The sequence below is a fragment of the Ovis aries genome, chromosome 14 (assembly GCF_016772045.2).
Source record: "Ovis aries strain OAR_USU_Benz2616 breed Rambouillet chromosome 14, ARS-UI_Ramb_v3.0, whole genome shotgun sequence".
NCBI lineage: Eukaryota > Metazoa > Chordata > Mammalia > Artiodactyla > Bovidae > Ovis > Ovis aries.
Genome location: NC_056067.1, coordinates 18,115,489 through 18,134,933, shown reverse-complemented (window position 1 = coordinate 18,134,933; position 19,445 = coordinate 18,115,489). Strand labels below are relative to the sequence as shown.

The 19,445-nt window shown below is 39.2% G+C and overlaps 1 protein-coding gene across 5 annotated transcripts in view; it reads right to left on the bottom strand.

The window, feature by feature from the left end:
* The window catches only part of TENT4B (terminal nucleotidyltransferase 4B), a 69,380-nt gene that overhangs the window by 29,280 nt on the left and 20,655 nt on the right, over positions 1–19,445 (bottom strand). For 2 of the 5 annotated variants that reach the window (XM_042231585.2, XM_060397934.1), the window contains exon 1: positions 1,333–19,445. This exon is cut by the window's right edge and continues 19,332 nt beyond it. The exons of the other annotated variants lie outside the window; for them this stretch is intronic. In XM_042231585.2, the coding sequence (XP_042087519.1) occupies positions 1,333–1,571 (239 nt within the window). In that variant the 5' untranslated portion in view covers positions 1,572–19,445. The remainder of the gene's footprint in view (positions 1–1,332) is intronic. 5 annotated transcript variants of the gene reach the window in all.

Sequence of the window (19,445 nt, the reverse complement as noted above, 5' to 3'; positions counted from 1 at the left end):
TAACAAGAAAAGGCAACTCACATGCCAACTGTAGTGCTAGGGTTCACTAGGCAGTGGTGGAGAAGGCGCCAACTGGAAAGCCCATGTCCCACAGACGGAAGCAGCAGCTACTTGGGGCTGGCCACTTGACTGCCACTCGGCAATGTGAGTCCAGCACTGCCAACACTTCCCATCTTTTAAGATAAGCCAGAAATCTGGACTACTAGGTAAGATCTTCATTTTAAAATTTGGACACAGTTTTTACAAGATAAACCAAAGAGCGTAGGCAAAACATCACGTGTGCAGGTCCGATCTAGCCGTTGGGTCACCAGTCTACAATCTCTGCTTGCAGGCCTCCCTTTCCTGTGTATTTCAAAAGGCTTTTTTACCCTGAGGTTACAAAGATACTCAACTATCAAGGGAAAGGGCAAGCAAGCCACGGACTCGGAACAAAGATTTGCAAAACACATAGCCTGAAAAAGCAGTGGTCCCCACACTTTTTGGCACCAGGGACTGGTTTCATGGAAGACGGAGGTGTGTGTGGTCGGGTGGTGGGGTGGAAGGTTCAGGCTGTAATGACAGCAATGGGAAGCGGTAGATGAGGCTTCTACTTTCAGACCCGTCACTCATCTTCGGCAGTGCAGCCTGGTTCCTAACAGGCCCTGGACCACAACTTACCCACGGCCTGGGGGTTGGGGACCCCTGTGATAAAAGGTTGATATCCAAAATATACCAAGAACTCTTAAAACTCAGCAGTAAGAAAACAAAAAACCCAACTTAAAAATGGGCAAAGACTTGTGCAGATACCTCACCAAAAACAAAACCAAACTCCCACAGATGATGAATAAGCACATGAAAAGATACTTGACATAATGTGCCATTAGGGAACTGCAAATTAAAACAACAGTGAGATACCACTCCTCATCTACTAGAACGGCCTAAATCCAAGACACTGACAATAGCAAATGCTCCAAGGACATGCAGCAGCAAAACTCTCATCCATTGCTGGTGGTATTCGAAATGGCACAGCCCCTTTGGAAGACAGTCCGGCAGTTTTGACATATGATCCAGCAAGCACGCTCCTTGGTATTAATCTGAATGAGCTAAAAACTGAGGTCCACACTAAAACTTGCATATAGATGTTTATAGCAGCTTCATTCATAACTGTCAGAACTTGGAAGCAACCAAGATGCCTTTCAGTAAGTAACGAGATAGACTGTGGTACATCTAGACAACGAATGTAATTCAACACCAAAAAGAAATGAGCTATCAAAGCCATGAAGAGGCACAGAGGTAACTGCGTATTTCCCAGTGAAAGAAGTCAATCTGAAAGGGCTTCTCAGCTCTGTCTACTTTTTAAACCTGTTTCCGGCTGGGTCTTCACTGCTGCATGGGCCTTCCTCCAGTTGCAGAGGCCGGGGGCTCCTCTCCAGTTGCGGGCTCGGGCTTCCCACTGCAACGTCTTCTCTTGTGGGGCAGGGGCGCCAGGGCGTGTGGGCCCAGTGGCAGAGGCTCTTAGGCTCTAGAGCACAGGCGCAGCAGTCATGGCCCATGGGCTTAGGTGTTTCGCTGCGTGTGGGATCTTTCTGCATCAGGGATCAAACCTGTGTCTCCTGCATTCGCAGGCTGATTATTTACCACTGAGCCCCCAGGGAAGCCCTGAAAAGGCTATACCCTGTAGGACTCTAGCTCTCTGACATTCTGGAAAAGGCAAAACTAGGGAGAGGAAAAGGATAATTGGCTGCCAGAGGCTGAGGGGAGGCAGGGATGAACAGGCCGAGCATAGAAGATTTTTAGGACAAACGGTTCTGAATGATATAATAGCGGATACACGTCTTTACACATTTACCCAAATCCATCAAGTGGACACCACCAAGAGTAAACGTTAATGTAAACTATGGACTTTGGATGATTAATTCACTGATTTCAATAAATCTATGGCCCTGGTGGAAAATGGGAATTAATTTATGTACTCTCCATTCATTTTGCTGTGAACCTAAAACTCCTCAAAAAAATAAAGTTTACTTTAAAAATTCTGACTATATTTCTAGTTATTTAATTTGTTCCTTTTTCCAAATTAACCACCATTTATTCATTTAGAATTTAACTGAGCACGGTGAAAGACAAGGATATAATTTTTTCCCCAAACAGTTAATCAAGTATCCAGTGTCCTTTATTAAATATGCCATCCTGTTTCTTAACAACACTTGCTGCCCCAGTCTGTCCAATGGCCTGTCCCCTGCTTCCCGCTCAGTAATTCTAACCCGCCCAGTTCCCCTGGGGAGCAACTCCTCTCCCAGTGTTCCTACGACTCTGATGAGACTGCACAGCAGGGCCAGTGTAGTTCTGGGGACGCACAGCCATGGGTGACCCTACGAGTGCAGCATCCGGCAGACACGGCCCGGGGTGGGCATGCGACCCCAGCGCTCTACGTGATGTCCTTCCTTAGGACTTTACATGCTGACACTACGGAAGGTCACTTTCTTCTTTGACCTTGAGCTCTAAAAATAGAAGCCTGGAATCAACAACAACCACACCTCCTTTTCCTCTAGCTGCAAAAAGGAAGCCCATGAGCAAAAGAGAATGGAGCCAACTCTGAGAAAGAAGCAAAGTCAGGGAGAGACAGGGCATTTTAGCCTCTGGAACAACTGAAGCAAATGCCACCCCAAGGGCATCCCAGGTACTTGACAAAGTAAGTGTCTTGCTTGGTTTCTGCTGAAACCAAGATGGTTCATTTTCTTTCCCTTGCACTCGAAAAAACCCTGATTTACACACATTAAGCCTTTGATAATGTATTAAATTCATGCACAGTTGGGTCAGGTTTTAGGCTTTCTTTTCAGATCTACTGCTATTTCTGCCTATTCTAGGGCTCAGGTTACACTTTAAAATTTGTGTATAAAGCAACAAACAGTTAATAGTACAAAACTACGCCTCCCCAAACTCACGTACAGTTTTCAATACCACAGTTTTCTCAGCTATTCTTATCTGTTTATTCTTTCAGCAACTCTTCAGAATCACTTTCACAAGTTACTCTCCCCTCTGAAAAAATTATTTGGGATTTATATTTGAATTACATTAATTAACAAATTAATGAGTTGACTTAACATCTTCAAGTCTGTTATGCCATCCACCATAATGTTTTTAAATTTTTTTCACATTTCTAGATGTGTTTTAAATAATTTTAGAGGTTTTGATGCTGTAGGGAGTGAAATCTTTTTCCTTTCTAAAATTATATTTTCTGACGGTTCTATAGAAAAGCTAATGATTTTTATATGTTTATTTTCTAACCAGCCAATTTTCTAGCCCAACTGCATGGGGGAAAACTACCAAGATAAGACCAAATAACACAGGTAAAGGCAGGTATCAGTGTCTTGCTCCTGATTCAACAGGAAATGTTTCTATATTGTACACTGGTTTGAAAGTGCCAGTCTTTATCAGGTTATGGAAGTGTCTGCATACTCCTAGTTTACTCAAGTTGTACTTTTTTTTTTTAACAAATTTTATCAAAGGCCTCCCTCAAAGTATGTTATAGTTTTTGCCAGAATAAACCAACATGGTAGCATCTTTCTTTCAAGATAACAATGATAATGATGGATAGAGATTAAAGGAAAAGCTACTGCAACTCTAACGTCCTGCCAAACAAATTTCACAAACAAGCCACTAATATTACAGTAACAACAACAATATTTAAAGTCAAACAGAAACCCACTATCCTGATAAATCAACCCCTCCATATTCCTAACCTGGTAACTTTCTAAATCCAATAAACATCAAACAAAATAGCAACAATAAACTTGATACTTTCATTGAGCAGCCAACCAGCAGATCATAAGAAGTCATATTTTCAGGGTATACATAAAATTTTAAATGTCGATTGTAAAAATTATCTGAGCCTGGTACTGTTTCATCATGCTAAAATCTCTCAAACCAGATAAATTTTAAACACACATGTTTGAGGGGCTTCCTTACTGGCTCAGTGGTAAAGAATCCGCCTGCCAGTGCAGGAGATGTGGGTTCACTCCCTGGGTCAGGAGGATCCCCTGGAGAAGGAAATGCAACCCACCCCAGTATTCTTGCCTGGGAAATCCTATGGGCAGAGGAGCCTGGCCGACTACAGTCCACAGAGTTGCAAAAGAGTCGGAGGCAACTTAGCAACTAAATAACACGTGTCTGAACTGTGCAGGTCCACTTACACATAGATTTCTTTTTCAACAGTAAATATGGAGGAACTGCAGACACTGATGAACTGTAGATTCAGAGGGCCGACTACGTTATACATGGATTTTGGACTGCAGAGAGTCAGTATCTCTAACCTCCGTGCTATTCAAAGGTCAGCTTACATAGGTCTCATTTACCATCTAACTTCTCTTAAAATATGAAGTTATTAGCAGTCACATCTACCTACAAAGCACTACTAAGTTCCTCTACACTATTTCCTCTACTCCAAAGTAAAGCCTGATGATTACTACTTCAAGACTATTTCTAATACGTCTGTTCTTGGCGGTATAGCACTTGATCACAACAACGCTTACTCGTCAACTTGTAAGTCAACTTGTAAAAACTGCCACTAAATTCATCCTTAATCCCTGAAAATAATTTTAAAAATTTAAGACCTAAGGGCAATATAAAGAGATCTTGATAACCTACCAATCTATATGTATTTATACATAAATTTTTGGAAGACTGTGAACACTTCAATAATTTTAAAGAGACACTAACAATAATAAAACAATACTTCTTCACTAACAGAAGTGAAACATAAGCACTGCCAAACTTTCCTCTCTACATACTAAAACTTTAATAATGATTAAAAATATGCTACATCACTATGACTGAAACCGTTCCCTATGTCCTCCTAACTCTGGGCCATCGCTGTGCGCACCGGTAGCTGTCCAGCATCAATCAGAGCAGCCTGGGGTCTAAATGTGGGCCCTGCTGCTTCGCTACCAGTTCATTCTTACCATGACATTCTGACGGCCATCCCTTTTCTCTTTTAGCTTCCATTATAATTAATACAGATATTAAAGGAAAGTAAACTCACAGAGAGCTTCAGGGTTTCTCCAAAGAATCAAGTACCCAGTCCTTGCACTAGGTTTTCAAAGTGATATTGATGGGACGGGATCTCCTCATTTTAACACACCATCAGGATCACAGAGGTAAAATTACTCTCAAATCCCAGCTAAGACATTTCTAACTGAAGAATCTTTTATTGGAAGCTACCAACTTCCCTCAGTCTCAGTTCCCACATCTATAAAACAGGGACATGAATGCTCACTCAGCAGCTCGGTCAGTCTGCAGTGGTATCCCAATCTGGCACTGAGTATATACTTTATATTTCCTATTGACTCAGGCTTTGGGTCTTCATGAGCTCAAACATACACAAAGACAGTAAGAGGGTATGACTAGTCTCTTCGGTAAGACAGGTCCACCAAAACAGAAAGTCATTTAACACAGCAGCCATCCGCCCACCACCCCCACACCAGCCCACCGCCCTGCTTTATCTTTTCAGACCACCCTTCACTCTTCTTCCTCATTATCTGCATTTCCACAAAGACTTATGAAAGGTGATGCTGTGCCAACCACGGTGCCAGACGTTGGTTCAATCACTTAACCTTTGTTATAACAGACACATATTAATAAACTGCATTTGAAATTTCCGGATCTGTTACTCTGAGTTTACTACTCCTCTCCAGCAGTCCGACTCCCTTAGCTCTAGACCCTTTCCCTGGACCAAAAAGCTATCTCCAAAATATTTCCACAAATAATTCAAGTATCACACAAGTTCCACTCTACCTCTAATATCCACTTATTCCTCTACACAGAGGTCAACAAAACACACCCACAGTTCAAACCCAGTCCACTTCCTGTTTGTGTACAGCCCACAAGATAAGAATGCTTTTACATTTTTAAATGGTTGATATCAAAAGAAGAATAATATTTCGGGATAGGTATAAAATATATGCGGTTCAAATTACAGTGTACATAAAGTTTTATTGGAATATAACCATGCCTGCTCATTTGCAAACTGTCAGTGGTTGCTTTTGTACGTTACAATAGCATAGATGAGTAGTCGAGACAGAAAGCTTAGAACCAAACACAGCTATTGAAAATATTTACTACCCTTATAGAAAAAAGTTTTCTTACCCCTGCTTTACAGGTGGGCTCCTTTAGATAGCCAAGATTAACTTGATAGATCAACTCTACCAAGTTATTTCTATGCACCACCCTGTACATTATTTAGGGGTAAACAAACTTACAGAACCACACATAATTGTTAGAAGTACCATAGTAACATCTTCTAAGCACCCATCCCAATTCATATCAAAGCGTCAACTAAGGGTATATTTGTCATTGATATAAAAAGAAAAAAAAAAAGACAGTGCTTAGCTATACTTTAAAAACACATTTTTAAAGTAGCCATTGTGATTGCTCCTTACCAAAAAAAACAAGAAAACAGCAGGTTTGCAACAGAGAATGTGGAGAAACTAGAATTCATTATTACTTGTGCTGACAGGAATGCATAATGGTTCAGCACTATGGAAAACAGTATGGCTGGTCCTCAAAGGATTAGATACAGACTTACTACATGATCAGCAATTTCACTCCTGGGTATACAGCCAAAAGAACTGAAAGCAGAGACTCAAAAGATACTTGTATGCTCATGTTCACAACAGCACTATGCGCAATATCCAAAAGGTGGAAGCAACCCAAGCGTCATCAGCAGGAGAATGGCTGAACAAAACGTGATCTATACATCTCACAATAAAATAGTATCCAGCCTAAAAAAGGGAGAAAATTCTGACATGTGCCGCAAAATGGATCGAGTGAAATAAGAAGGACAAATACCAGATATAAACGAACTTATTTATAAAGCAGAAACAGACTCACAGAACGGCAGCAACTCACACAGACTCAAACAGACAGAAAACAAAAGGGAGGGGGAGAAGAGGGATAAATGTGTAGGCATTTGGGATTAAAATATACACAGTACTAAGTATAAAACAACCAATAAAGACCTACTAACTATACTCAATATCTTATAATAAACTACAGTGAAAGAAAATATAAAAAAAGAATATATGTATTTGTATATATGTATAACTGAATCACTTTACTGTACATTTGAAACTAACACAACACTTTAATTCAACTATATTTCAATAAAAATTAATTTAAAAAAAGGACAAACACCATAAGATTATATCAGGTACCTAGAACAGTCAAGTCTCTGCCATAGAAAAAGAAAATAGAATGGTGGTTGCCAGGGGTTGGGAGGAAGCAGAGAATGGGGAATTAGAGCTTAACAGGTACAAAGTATCAGCTGCTGCTAAGTCGCTTCAGTCCTGTTGGGCTCTGTGCGACCCCATAGACGGCAGCCCACCAGGCTCCCCCGTCCCTGGGATTCTCCAGGCAACAACACTGGAGTGGGCTGCCATTTCCTTCTCCAATGCATTAAAGTGAAAAGTGAAAGTGAAGTCACTCAGTTGTGTCTGACTCTTAGCGACCCCATGGACTGCAGCCTACCAGGCTCCTCCATCCATGGGATTTTCCAGGCGAGAGCGCTGGAGTGGGGTGCCATTGCCTTCTCCAAAGTATCAGTTAGAGAAGATGAAAAATTTCTGAAGATGGACAGTAATAGGGATGACTTGCCAACAAAGTACATGTACTTAACGCTACTGAACTTTATGGCAAAGTTTATATTACGTGTAATTTTTACCACAGTTTTTAAGTTTAGCTAACCCAAACACTGATAAAATGTGATATACCATACAAAAGATATGAAAAGTAATTAAGCACTGATACATGCCACAACATGGAAAAACTCTATAAAAATTGTTTACACTAAGTGAAAGCCAGACACAAAAGACTACGCATTGTATGAATCCATTTATAGGAAATGTCCAGAACAGGCAAATCCAGAGACAGAAGGCAGGTTATTTGTTGCCAGAAGCTGAGAAGGGAAATGAGGGATGACTTCTTAACAGGTAGGGGGTAAAAATGTTCTGAAACTACAGTGGCAATGGCTGTACCACATCGTGATGGTACAGCTGACCCTCGAACAACACAGATCTAAAAGGCACGGATCCACTTACGCGAGGATTTTTTTCAACAATAAATACAGGACCTGAGGTTGACTGAATCCTCTGATGCAGAACTGTGGATAGGGAGGAATGGGGTCAGGGGCCTGACTCTTAAATTATACAGAGATTTTTTTTAAAAAAGAGGTTTTCTTAACATTTATTTACTTCTAAAAAGTATTAATTTCTGGCTGCACAGGGTCTTCACTGCTTTGCACGGGCGTTCTCTAGCTGCAGTGAGTGGGAGTTGCCCTTCGAGCGGTGCGCAGGCCCCCCCTGCGGCAGAGCAGAGGCTCTAGAGCGCGCCGGCCGCAGCAGTTGCCACACATGGGCTCAGCAGTGGCGGGGCACAGGTTTAGTTGCCTGTGGCATGTGGGATCTTCCCAGACCAGGAATTGAACCCCTGTCCCCTGCAATGGTAGGCGGGTTCTTCACTCACTGCACCACCAGGGATGTTCAATAGACACATTTTTTAACTCATGTCACTCAAGGGTCAACTGTATTTAATACGTCTAAATTATACCTTTAAAAGTGTATACATTATAAAAATAAATTGTATTTTTACATATTTTACCATTTTTAACAGCATTTAAAATAACAACAACAAAGTGCACTATTCTCAAAAAAAAAAAAAAAAAAAAAAGCCAACAGCTCACTGAGATACCATGTAGCTAGACACATCTCTGAAGAACTAGGTTCTATTCTATTATCAATCACAGAAATATGTCACGTCACATAAACGCTATTAGTCTGAGGAAAAGAAACACCAAAAAGGTCATTATCTTAATAAATATGATTCTCTGGTTGCTTCTTGATTCAAGTTTAGAAAACCACTATATTTCAATAGAAATATCTAATTACATCTAAGAATTAGATTAGGGTATGACTCCATGCCATGCATAGAAGATAAAAGTTTGACTTTAGGTTCGAAATGTCAGAGTTCACACCAACAGGAAATGTGCTTACACACTGAGACACTTGAGCGTGTGAAGGGGATTTCCTGATACAAGAGAGCCCAGGGTTTTGCTTCATGTCGTTTAGCCACTTTCCCTCAGACTAGTTTGAAAAGTTGAGAAATTCTTCCCTCAAAATAGCATTAGCCTTAGATAAAAGTTGTCTTCAAGTAGAAACAAGTGCCAAAGGCATCTACACCAGAGGAACGTGAAGATTCTTTCTTCATAGCTCTATCTCACTCACCATAATTCATTCCAATATTTCAAAAACAAACCGGCAGCCTTACACTCTAAATAGGGACAACTCAGTTGAGAACTTAACGGTGAGAAGACAATGGTATTCAAGGGCCGTGTTAACCACATAAAAGAAAATGCAGGAAATAAAAAGCCAACTTGACACATTTTTGGCAGTAAAATTATATTTAAACACATATATCATGGTCTGAGATGAAGAATACCAGCTTTTATTTTGGTTGTAATCAAGAGAAAAAGCAGTAAAGATAAGCAGCAACAACAAAAAACCCTAAAGTTAGCACAGGAAATATGGCAATGGTGTCAAATATTAAGAAACATGTCTCAAACTGGGCCTGTAGACACTTCTTTCAAGTCCATACATTCTCTATGATAATTTTTTAAATTTCTACTTCAATATTACTCTAATAACATTAGCATGAGTTTGTTCTAAACCATCCAGATGCTTCCCTAGACACAGAGAGCTGCCCAGCCAGCTTGTATTCACCACCAGGCCAAGGCCAAACAATACAATTTCAATTGGTCTGTACTAACAATCAAGAACAGGGTCAGATTTGATACACGTTTCACACATATATGCCAAGCAAAGGTCAAATGGCGCCCTAAAAAATTTTACCATTTTCAGAATAAAGTGTTGAAAGAAATGAGCTGTTGCACGGCAAGGCAATAAAGGCATTTTCCAAGCTCTGCCAGCACCACAGCAGGCAATACCATCTCACCAGTGAGAGTAGCAACTTGAGTAAAACATCATCTGTCCTGTACAGTTCATTTTAATTTCACTGACTCTGCCATTTTGTCTGTATTTAGCTGATTAACTGTTTTGTTTTTGTAAGCTTTGAAGCATAAGAAACTTATACTTGTGTGCATTCTTACATTATAATGAAAAGAACTTAAGCTAGGGTAACAGTCTTTTCAACAAACGGTGCTAGGGAAATTGGATATCCACCTGCAAAAGAATGAAACTGGACTCTTATCTTACACCACATACAAAAACTAACTCAGAGTGGATCAAAGACCTAAACTTCAGAGCTAGAGAACTATAAAATTCTTAGAAGAAACACTGGTGAGTCATGACAGAATTTGGCAAAGATTTCTTGGCTATAAAACCAAAAAGCCCAGGCAACAAAAGAAAAACACATATAAATCAGACTTCATCAAAACTGAAAACTTATGTGCATCAAAGGATACTAATAAGAGAGTGAAAAGACAACCAACAGAAGGGGAGGTAATATTATTTCAAAACATATACCTAGGGGCTTAATACTCAAAATATTAATATCCAAAATATACAAAGAACTCCTGCAATTCAACAACAAAACCAAACATCCCAATTCAAAACAGACAAAGGACCTGAATGAACATTTCTCCAGAGAAGATATACAGGTGACCAATAAGCACACAAAAAGATACTCAACATCATTAGTCATTAGAGAAATGCAAATCAATACCACCAGATTACTTCAACCCAATAGGATGGCTACTATCAAAGAAAAAGAAATTAACAAGCGTTAGTGAGGAGGTGGAAAAATCAGAACCTTCCTGCATTGCTGGCAAGTATATAAAATGGTTAGCTGAAATGGAAAAGTTTGGCAGTTCCTCAAAAAGTAGAACTGCCATATGATTCAGCAATTCCATTCCTAGGTATAAACCCAAAGAAATGAAAACAGAAACTCATACACCAATGTTCACAGCATTATTCACAATAGCCACAAGGTGGAAACAATCCAAATGTCCATTAACAGATGAATGGATAAACAAAATGAAGTGTAATCAATCATACAGTGGAATATTAAGTCAGCGTTAAAAATGAAGGATAATCTGATACATGCTGTCACATGCACGCTAAAAATGTTATGCTAAGTGAAATAGATATGCCAGACACAAAAGGACAAATATTGCATGTTTCCATTTATATAAGGTACCTCGAACAGGCAAATTCAGAGGGAAAGTAGAATAGAGGTTAATTACCAGGGACTGGAGGGGATGGGGGGATGGGGCATGCAGAAAGCGTTAGTTGCTCAGTTGTGTCTGACTCTTTGCGACCCCGTGGACTGTAGTTCACCAGGCCCCTCTGTCCATGGAATTCTCCAGGCAAGAATACTGCAGTGGGTTGCCATTCCCTTCTCCAGGAGATCTTCCCGACCCAGGGATCAAACCCAGGTCTCCTCATTGTAGGCAGATTCTTTATCATCTGAGCCACCAGGGAATGGGTAGATAGTTTCTGTTTGGAATGATGAAAAATTGTAGAAACTGACAGTGGTAATGGTTGCTCAATGATGTAAATGTACTTAATGCCACTGGAATGTATACTTAAAAATGGTAAATTTTTATGTCATGTATTATTTTATCACAGTAAGAAAAACTTAAGCTAATACTGGATATCCATCAAAAATATCTGATGACCATCCTGAGAAATACTGCTAGATAGGTAGAATTAAAATTTAAACCATTTATGTAATGTTTAAAAATACAGACACCAATGGCATATATTGCAATGGATATAAACACAGAAGCATAAAAACATCTGCCTTGCAAGGATGGCTGCCTCTGGGAAAGGAGGGAGGCAAACAGGAGAGGAGGCCAAACGGCTGTTCAAGCACATCTGAAAAGCTGAACTCCTTAAGAAAAAAAGAGGAAGAATAAAAAAGGGAAGGAAGCGGGGAGGGAAGAAAAAGTCAAATTTATTCTCTCCAGGTGATGGACACTAAGGGGTTTGTTGATATTCTATATCCTCTCCACATGTTAAATAATAATAAAAACTTGAAATGACTAAGAAACAAAAGTTTACATAATAAGGAATTGAAACTTCTTTTAGCTGTTCTACACAATAAATGAGCAGACAGCCCAGACACAGGCCATGTTGCCCAGCTTACCATCAAGAACACCTTCCACTTCCTGTTTCAGCCCTCACCCCACGGCTCTAAGCTGCCATCAAGAAGCAGTCAACAAGCAGTGAGTGTCAATCAGCATTCACCAGCCAAACTTACCCATCTCTCACTCTGAGACCATAACTGTTCCTATAATTTTTGCTTGCCTCCACAATCACAAGTTAAAGAAACACTAATTCCCATTAGAATTTATGTAAAAACTGCAGCATTTCTACCAACGTACAATTAAATTCATTCCAGGCTAAGTATTACAGTTAAGACTGGTTCATAATTACTTACTGCAGGTAACTAAAAACTGTCAATAAAAGACAAAAATTCCCAAATAAGCCAGAACTTGGCAACAACTCCAACTTGGAGCTTTGCTACTTTGCCAGTTATAGCAAAACCATACAAATAAGATCAGGGTGGAAATAATCCTAGCGCCATCCATAGTCATTTGTATTTTTCTTCCTCCCTCTCTCTCTCACACACACACGATTAGACCTCTTTTCTTTTAGCTAAAACACTATTTCCATGTAAGTATGTGAAATGTAAAAGTACACGAGGCTCAAAACGACACCAAGAACCAAAAGTGGGAACACTCTGAGGTATCTATCCAAGAGAACTAAAACTGTATGCCCACGCAAAAACTGTTCATAGCAGTATTATTCTCAATAGCCAGAAAGTGGAAACAATCCAAGTGTCCACCAATCAATGAATGGATAAACAAAACGTGGGCACACTGAAATATTACTGGCCACATAAAGAAATGATAACATGCTGCAACACGGATGAACCTTAAAAACATGCTAAGTGAAGAAAGGCACACGCAAAAGGACACCTGTATTATGCAATTTCATTTATATGCAGTGTCCAAAGTAAGCACACCTGCAGAGATGGAAAGCGACTGCAGGTGGATAAGAGCTTTGTTCTGGGGATGATGAAAATGTTCTAAAACTTATTCTGATGATAGCTGTACAACTCTGTGAATATACGAGAAAATATCTGAACTGTACATATCTCAATGAGATGGTTTAGGGAAAAAACAGAAAGAAAGGACAAGCTGCCATTACAGCCCTGAAAAGATTCTGCCTTAACTTGTATGTTACCACAAAGCAAAATGAAGAGGAAAAGGAGAATCTGTAAGTCAATGAAAAGAAGATGTGTATATCCAGGTAATAAATGACTTAACATAAACCCAAAACAAAACAACTTGACATTTTACTTAGCACGTGGACCAAGGTAACAGGCACATTGTCACCTTTTTAGAAATACTGAAAATATTAAGACCACCAAAGAGGCCTAGAAATCCCAGGGTCAACACGTATATAAGGCATTCAGAACTTTTAATGCAGAATCAGTCTAATCTGAGAGTCTCAACAGCTTTCCCACCTGTCCTTTGAATCTTCACCTGCCCACCTCTGCTCCCTCCTGGGCACAGCTGGTTTCACAAGATAATCTTCAAGCATTCACAGAAAGGCAAATACAAAACCCTCTTTCATCATTAGCTTCCCTACCAATGAGCACACAGCTTACGTCCTTAAATTTACCATTGCTTAGGGAGCCCTGCCTCACTTTATGGAAAGTTACAGAAACCTGAAGAGCTCTTTGGCATTCTTTTCCATAGGAAGACACAACCACCACCCGTTTCTGGAACTGCTGAATCCTTCGTCTTACCTCTGATCCTGGGGCATATGATCTTATGGCCAAGGACAAACTGCCAGTGTTCTAATTCAACGGTGCCAAGTTCACTATTACCTTACTTGCAGATAAGAAAGTGAAATGAGTAAGAAAAATTAGAACATTAACGCACTAGTGAAACTTCAAAGTGGAATAAAAATATAGCTAACACATTTACACATACTTCAAAACACAAACACATATACCAACAAACCCACAGGGCAAAAAATCTCAAACCCACTATTTTAAGACAAAAATAAGTAAACTGTTAAAGCCTAACTTACTGGTGGCGGGAGAGGGGGCGGGGAAAGAAGACTGGGAGCCTTTAGAGGAGTGGTGACAGGTTCCCTCATCCCCTGTTAACCCTCACAGTCTTTCTGGCAACACGTAATGAAAAACCCAGCAATTTTATTTTGAGGAAGACAGATGGAGAAGCTAGCTGAAAAAGTAAACAACACTTATATTTCTCACGCTTTATTCACAACAGAAAACAGAAAGTAACTTAGATGTCTAACAATATGGGAGCGCTTAAGTAAACCTTGGTAGAATCACCTACAAAAATATGTTCTACCTTTTCCAAAAAAACCCCCAAAAACCTACATTGTAGACTATGTAAATACATGGAAAAGACCAGGCAAAATGTAAACTAGGAGAAGCAATAAGATCTTTCAAGTAGGAGAAAATAGTAGATTTTAATGGATTTAAATGGATCTTTTACAATGACATAAATAAAGAGCTTAATGGGGACTAATGTATAGTTGATACTTTTCAATGAAGAGCTTCTTTGAAATGGCATAGTTGTTATTTCATAGTCAAGTGAATCAAATACACAAGAAAAATTATTAAACAACATAAAGTTTCTAACATTACTGTGAAAGGCAAGCACCAAAGAAAATGCAGAACTCATCAAATTCTCTTGATATTTCTTGCTGTTTTAACACAATTATTCTGGCTACCATTATCTGTTAATCATCTTCACATCACTAACCTAATTCAGCATTTTTTATCAACTATTTCCAAGTCAGCAGTCAGCACACTGACACCGGGCGTGCAGACATTCAGGGTCTGCATAGAAAACCCCATACACTCCTCAAGTTTTTGACAATTATAAACAACAACAACAAAAAGATTATGTTCTGCTACATTTGTGTCTTCAACTCAAATATCTGCAAATTCAAGGACTTCAAAATTCTCCTGAGTCTCTTTCTCAGTCCAACACCTCTGCAGCATGGCCTGGCAGGAGGACAATTTAGCATTTTGCCTCAGCAACCACAGCACATTTGCACACAGAGGCATCCACAGGAATGTCCACTGCAGTACTGGAATAGGAAATACATTTGGAAACAACATTTGTGACCACCAATAGGGAAAATGGCTTTAAAAATTATGGTACAGCTGAAAAATAAAGAAAGCTGAGAGCTGAAGAATTGATACTTTTGAACTGTGGTGTTGGAGAAGATTCTTAAAGAGTCCCCTGGACTGCGAGGAGATCAAACCAGTCAATCCTAAAGGAAATGAACATTCATTGGAAGGACTGATGCTGAAGCTCCAATACTTTGGCCACCTAATGTGAAGAACTGACTCATTGGAAAAGACCCTGAGGCTGGGAAAGATTGAAGGCAGGAGGAGAAGGGGATGACAGAGGATGAGATGGCTGGATGGCATCATCGACTCAATGGACAGGTCTGAGCAAGCTCTGGGAGTTGGTGATGGACAGGGAAGCCTGGCGTGCTGCACTCCACGGGGTCACAAAGAGTTGGACACAACTGAGCGACGGAACTGAACTATACAGTTGAATTCTACACAGCACATGAACTGACATGAAAAAATTTCCAAGATATGTGGTAAAAAGGAAAATTTACAAAATAATATTTTTTTTTTCCTTTGGCCAGTCTACCTGGTAGGAAAAGTTCTGGGAGGATCCACAGGACACTGGAGACAATCACTACCTCCAAGGGAGAAGCTGGGGCTAAGAACAGAAAAAGAATGGTGGCCACACTCCTGACTTTTCTGTAATGTTTTGAGTTTTTACAAGGAGAAAAAATTTGTGCCTTACTTATTACATAATAATAATTTAACAAAAATCCCTGGGTCATAAACTGTACATGATTTATCAGATATTTCATTAAGGGAATTCAATTCTATATGAACACAGATGGTTTGACTCTAAACTAATAAAGTGCATTGAAGGTGCTCCATCTTCACATTTAAATACAAAAAGGCACTTGACTCTCCAACAATAAATACTCGACCTTAAAAATAACCCAGACACCATTCTCACAGAAAAAAGGGGGAAAGCACTTCAAGTATGAGATCCAGTTTTTAAAAACTCTTAATAATCTCAAATTCCTTAATAAGCACTTTTACTTTTCATCCAAAAAACAAGTGTTACAAAGACTGAGCCAAATTTCACCTCATTAAGATGCTGTCTGTTGCCCACATGAACTATCTTGAAGTCCTTTCATTCACTTGGTCTGGTTTTAAACAATACAGGAAAGTTAGTGGGAAGGCAAAAGCCGTTCCATCTAGAGTGTAACCATGAAGGACTTCAAGCGTCTCATCTCCCACCCCCAACTAGGAATGCTTCTAACAGCAGGGGGTCTGAGAGTTCCGAGCTCCCCAGGGGATTCTGACCACTGGACAGGTTTGAGAACCATGCTTTAAAAAGATCCTTTTAAGCAGTTCTTTTCAATCCACGCGGCATGGCTGAGCATGCATCCTCATGAATATGATTCCTATTTTTTAAATATGACATGACAGCCATGATTACCCCCTGTGTGTGCTCATTCATGTCCAACTCTTTGCCAACTCCGTGGACTGGAGCCCGCCAGACTCCCCTGCCCACGGAGCTTTCCAAGCAAGAACACTGGAGTGGGTTACCATCCCCTACTCCAGGGCATCTTCCCTACCCAGGGATCAAACCTGCCTCTGCTGCACCTCCTGCACTGGCAGGTGGGTCATCTACCAGGGAAGCCCCATCACCCTCTGCAGACCTATTCTGCCAGAGTCTCTGAGGAATGGCTTCCAGTCATCAGAGGTTTTGTTTTTTAATTTTTTTTTTAAACTTCCTCGGATTGAGAACTCTTGTGTTGAAGTAACTGGTTTAGGAACTGCTCTTACCAAGCTCATTAAGCAGAGTACCATTATCTGCACCGGCTGTAGGAGACCCAACGGCAGCCAGAGGGGGAGGTGAAACGTCAACCCCCAATTTCATTCTCAAACTTGGTAAGTCCTTTAACCTCTCTGAGGCTCAAATTATTGATTTTTTAAAGGACTGGACTGAAACAAATTACCTCTGAAGAGTCTCTGATCTCAAACTCCATGATGATTCTACCATGTGGCTACAAATCAGTCCAGTCCATAGGCAGAGTGTCCTTAAATAAATGCATGAATTTCTTCTGAGAGTATCAGTTCATCATATATACAGTTCTGTGCTAATCTACATAAAAGTTCTATTCCTCATGGCACCGTAAGAATTCCTAAGTGAACATAATTAGATTCTAGCAAATCAATCACAAGTGAAAATTAAACTAGTCATGTCTCAAATACAAACATTTGGAATAAAGAAATTTAAAAAATAACTCTTTAATCTTTTGTCAATGTTCTGATTTAAATTCTTTTCTCCAGTTTCAAAAGCTGTGGTAAAACATACATTAAAACTTACCATTTAAATCATTTAAAGTGTGCATTTCTATGATATTAAGATATACACACCTTGTGTAACTATCACCACTAGTTATCTACAGAACTTTTTAAAAAAACTACTTTATTGAAGTATGATTGACACATAAAATATTTAATGTATGTTAGACTTGTAAAACTATCACCTACTAACAAGGCCAGAAACATATCCAACACCTTCCAAAAGTTTCTTCCTGCCCCCTTTTAATTTTTTAATGTGTTGTAAGAATATGTAAAAAAAATGATATACTCTCTTAGCAAATCATAATACGCAATAGATTATTATTAGTTACAGCCATATGCTGTATAGAGCTTCAGAACTTGTTTATATTACATACCTGAATTCATTCCAGAGCTTTTCAATCTCCCCAAATGCAACTCTGCACTCACTCAACACTGACTCCCATTCTCTTCTCCCTCATCCTTAAGCCCCTAGCAATCACTGTTCTGCTTTTTGTCTCTATGAATTTTACCTACTCCTTACATATCTCTCAGAAGTAGAATCATTCAGCATCTGTCTTCTGTGACTGGCTTTTTTCCACTCAGCACATCCTTAGGTTTCATCCATGTCACAGCATGCGTTGGACTCTCCTTCCTTCATAAAGCTGAACGGTATTCCACTGTGTGTCTATTACCACATCATCCATCAATGAACACTCAGGTTGTTTCATTCTGATTTTTTGTTTGTTATTTTGAAGTCTCATACAATAAAAGGGAAAAACCTTATACCAGTACATTCTTTTGGAGGAAAGAAAAAAAAGTCCTATAAGCAAACCACATTCTGGGCCATAAAACACATCTTAACAAATTCCAAAGAATGAATCACACTAAGTATGCTCTCAGACCACTACAGAATTAAACTAGAAATCGGTAATTAAAAAACAGTGGGAAAATCCCAAAATACAGTATCTGGAAATTAAATATACAAAACTTGGAGACTAAATACTTGGGAAATTAAATAAAATTTGGGTCAAAGAAGAAGTCTCAAGAGATTGTCCTAACTAAATGAAAATGGAAATACAACTTATCAAAACTTGTGCTGTGCAGGGAAAGCAGAACACAGAGGAAAATTCATAAATTTACTAATGCAATTAAAAAAGAGAAATATAAAAATCAATTACCTACATTTCTACATTAGGAAACCAAAAGAGATGAACAAATTATGTTCAAAGTAAGGATAAAAAAATAAAATTTGAGTAGAAATCAGAGAAAAACAGAAATCTATAGAGAAAAATCAATGAGACAAAAGTTGACTCTTTCAAAACATCAATGAAATGGATAAGCCTCTGGCCAAACTGAGAAAAAAGACAGACAACACTAACTGCTGATATCAGAAATGAAAGAAGGGTCATCACTGCTGATCCCATGGATATTAACAGGGTAATAAAGGAACATTATGAATCCACAAATTTGATAAATTTTGGTCTAGAAAAACAGATCAATTCCTTGAAAGAGGCAATCTACCAGAATTTATGCAAAAGCAACAAATAGGCCTTTATCTATTAAATAATTAACAACCCACTTAAAATAAAAAGCACCAACCCCAGATGGGTTCACTAGGGAAATCTACCAAAGACTGAAGGAAGAAATTATCTCAATTCTCCACAATCTATTCCAGAAAATAGAAGCAGAGGAACGTTTCTACCTCATTCTCTGAGACCATCAGCCTAATCCTCAAACCAAGGTCATTATAAGAACAAAAAAACTACAGACCAGTATCTCTCCTGAACACAGAAGTAAAAATATGAGCAAAATATGAGTAAATCAAATCCAACAATGTACAAAAAGAATTATACACCATGACCAACTGGGATTTATTCCAGGTGTCTAAGACTGAGTCAACATTCAAAAATAAATTTACGTCACATCAACAGACTAAAGAAGAGAAATCAGGTAGTCATATTAAATTGACAGAAAAAGCATTTGGAAAAAATCTAACACCCCATCAAAAACAC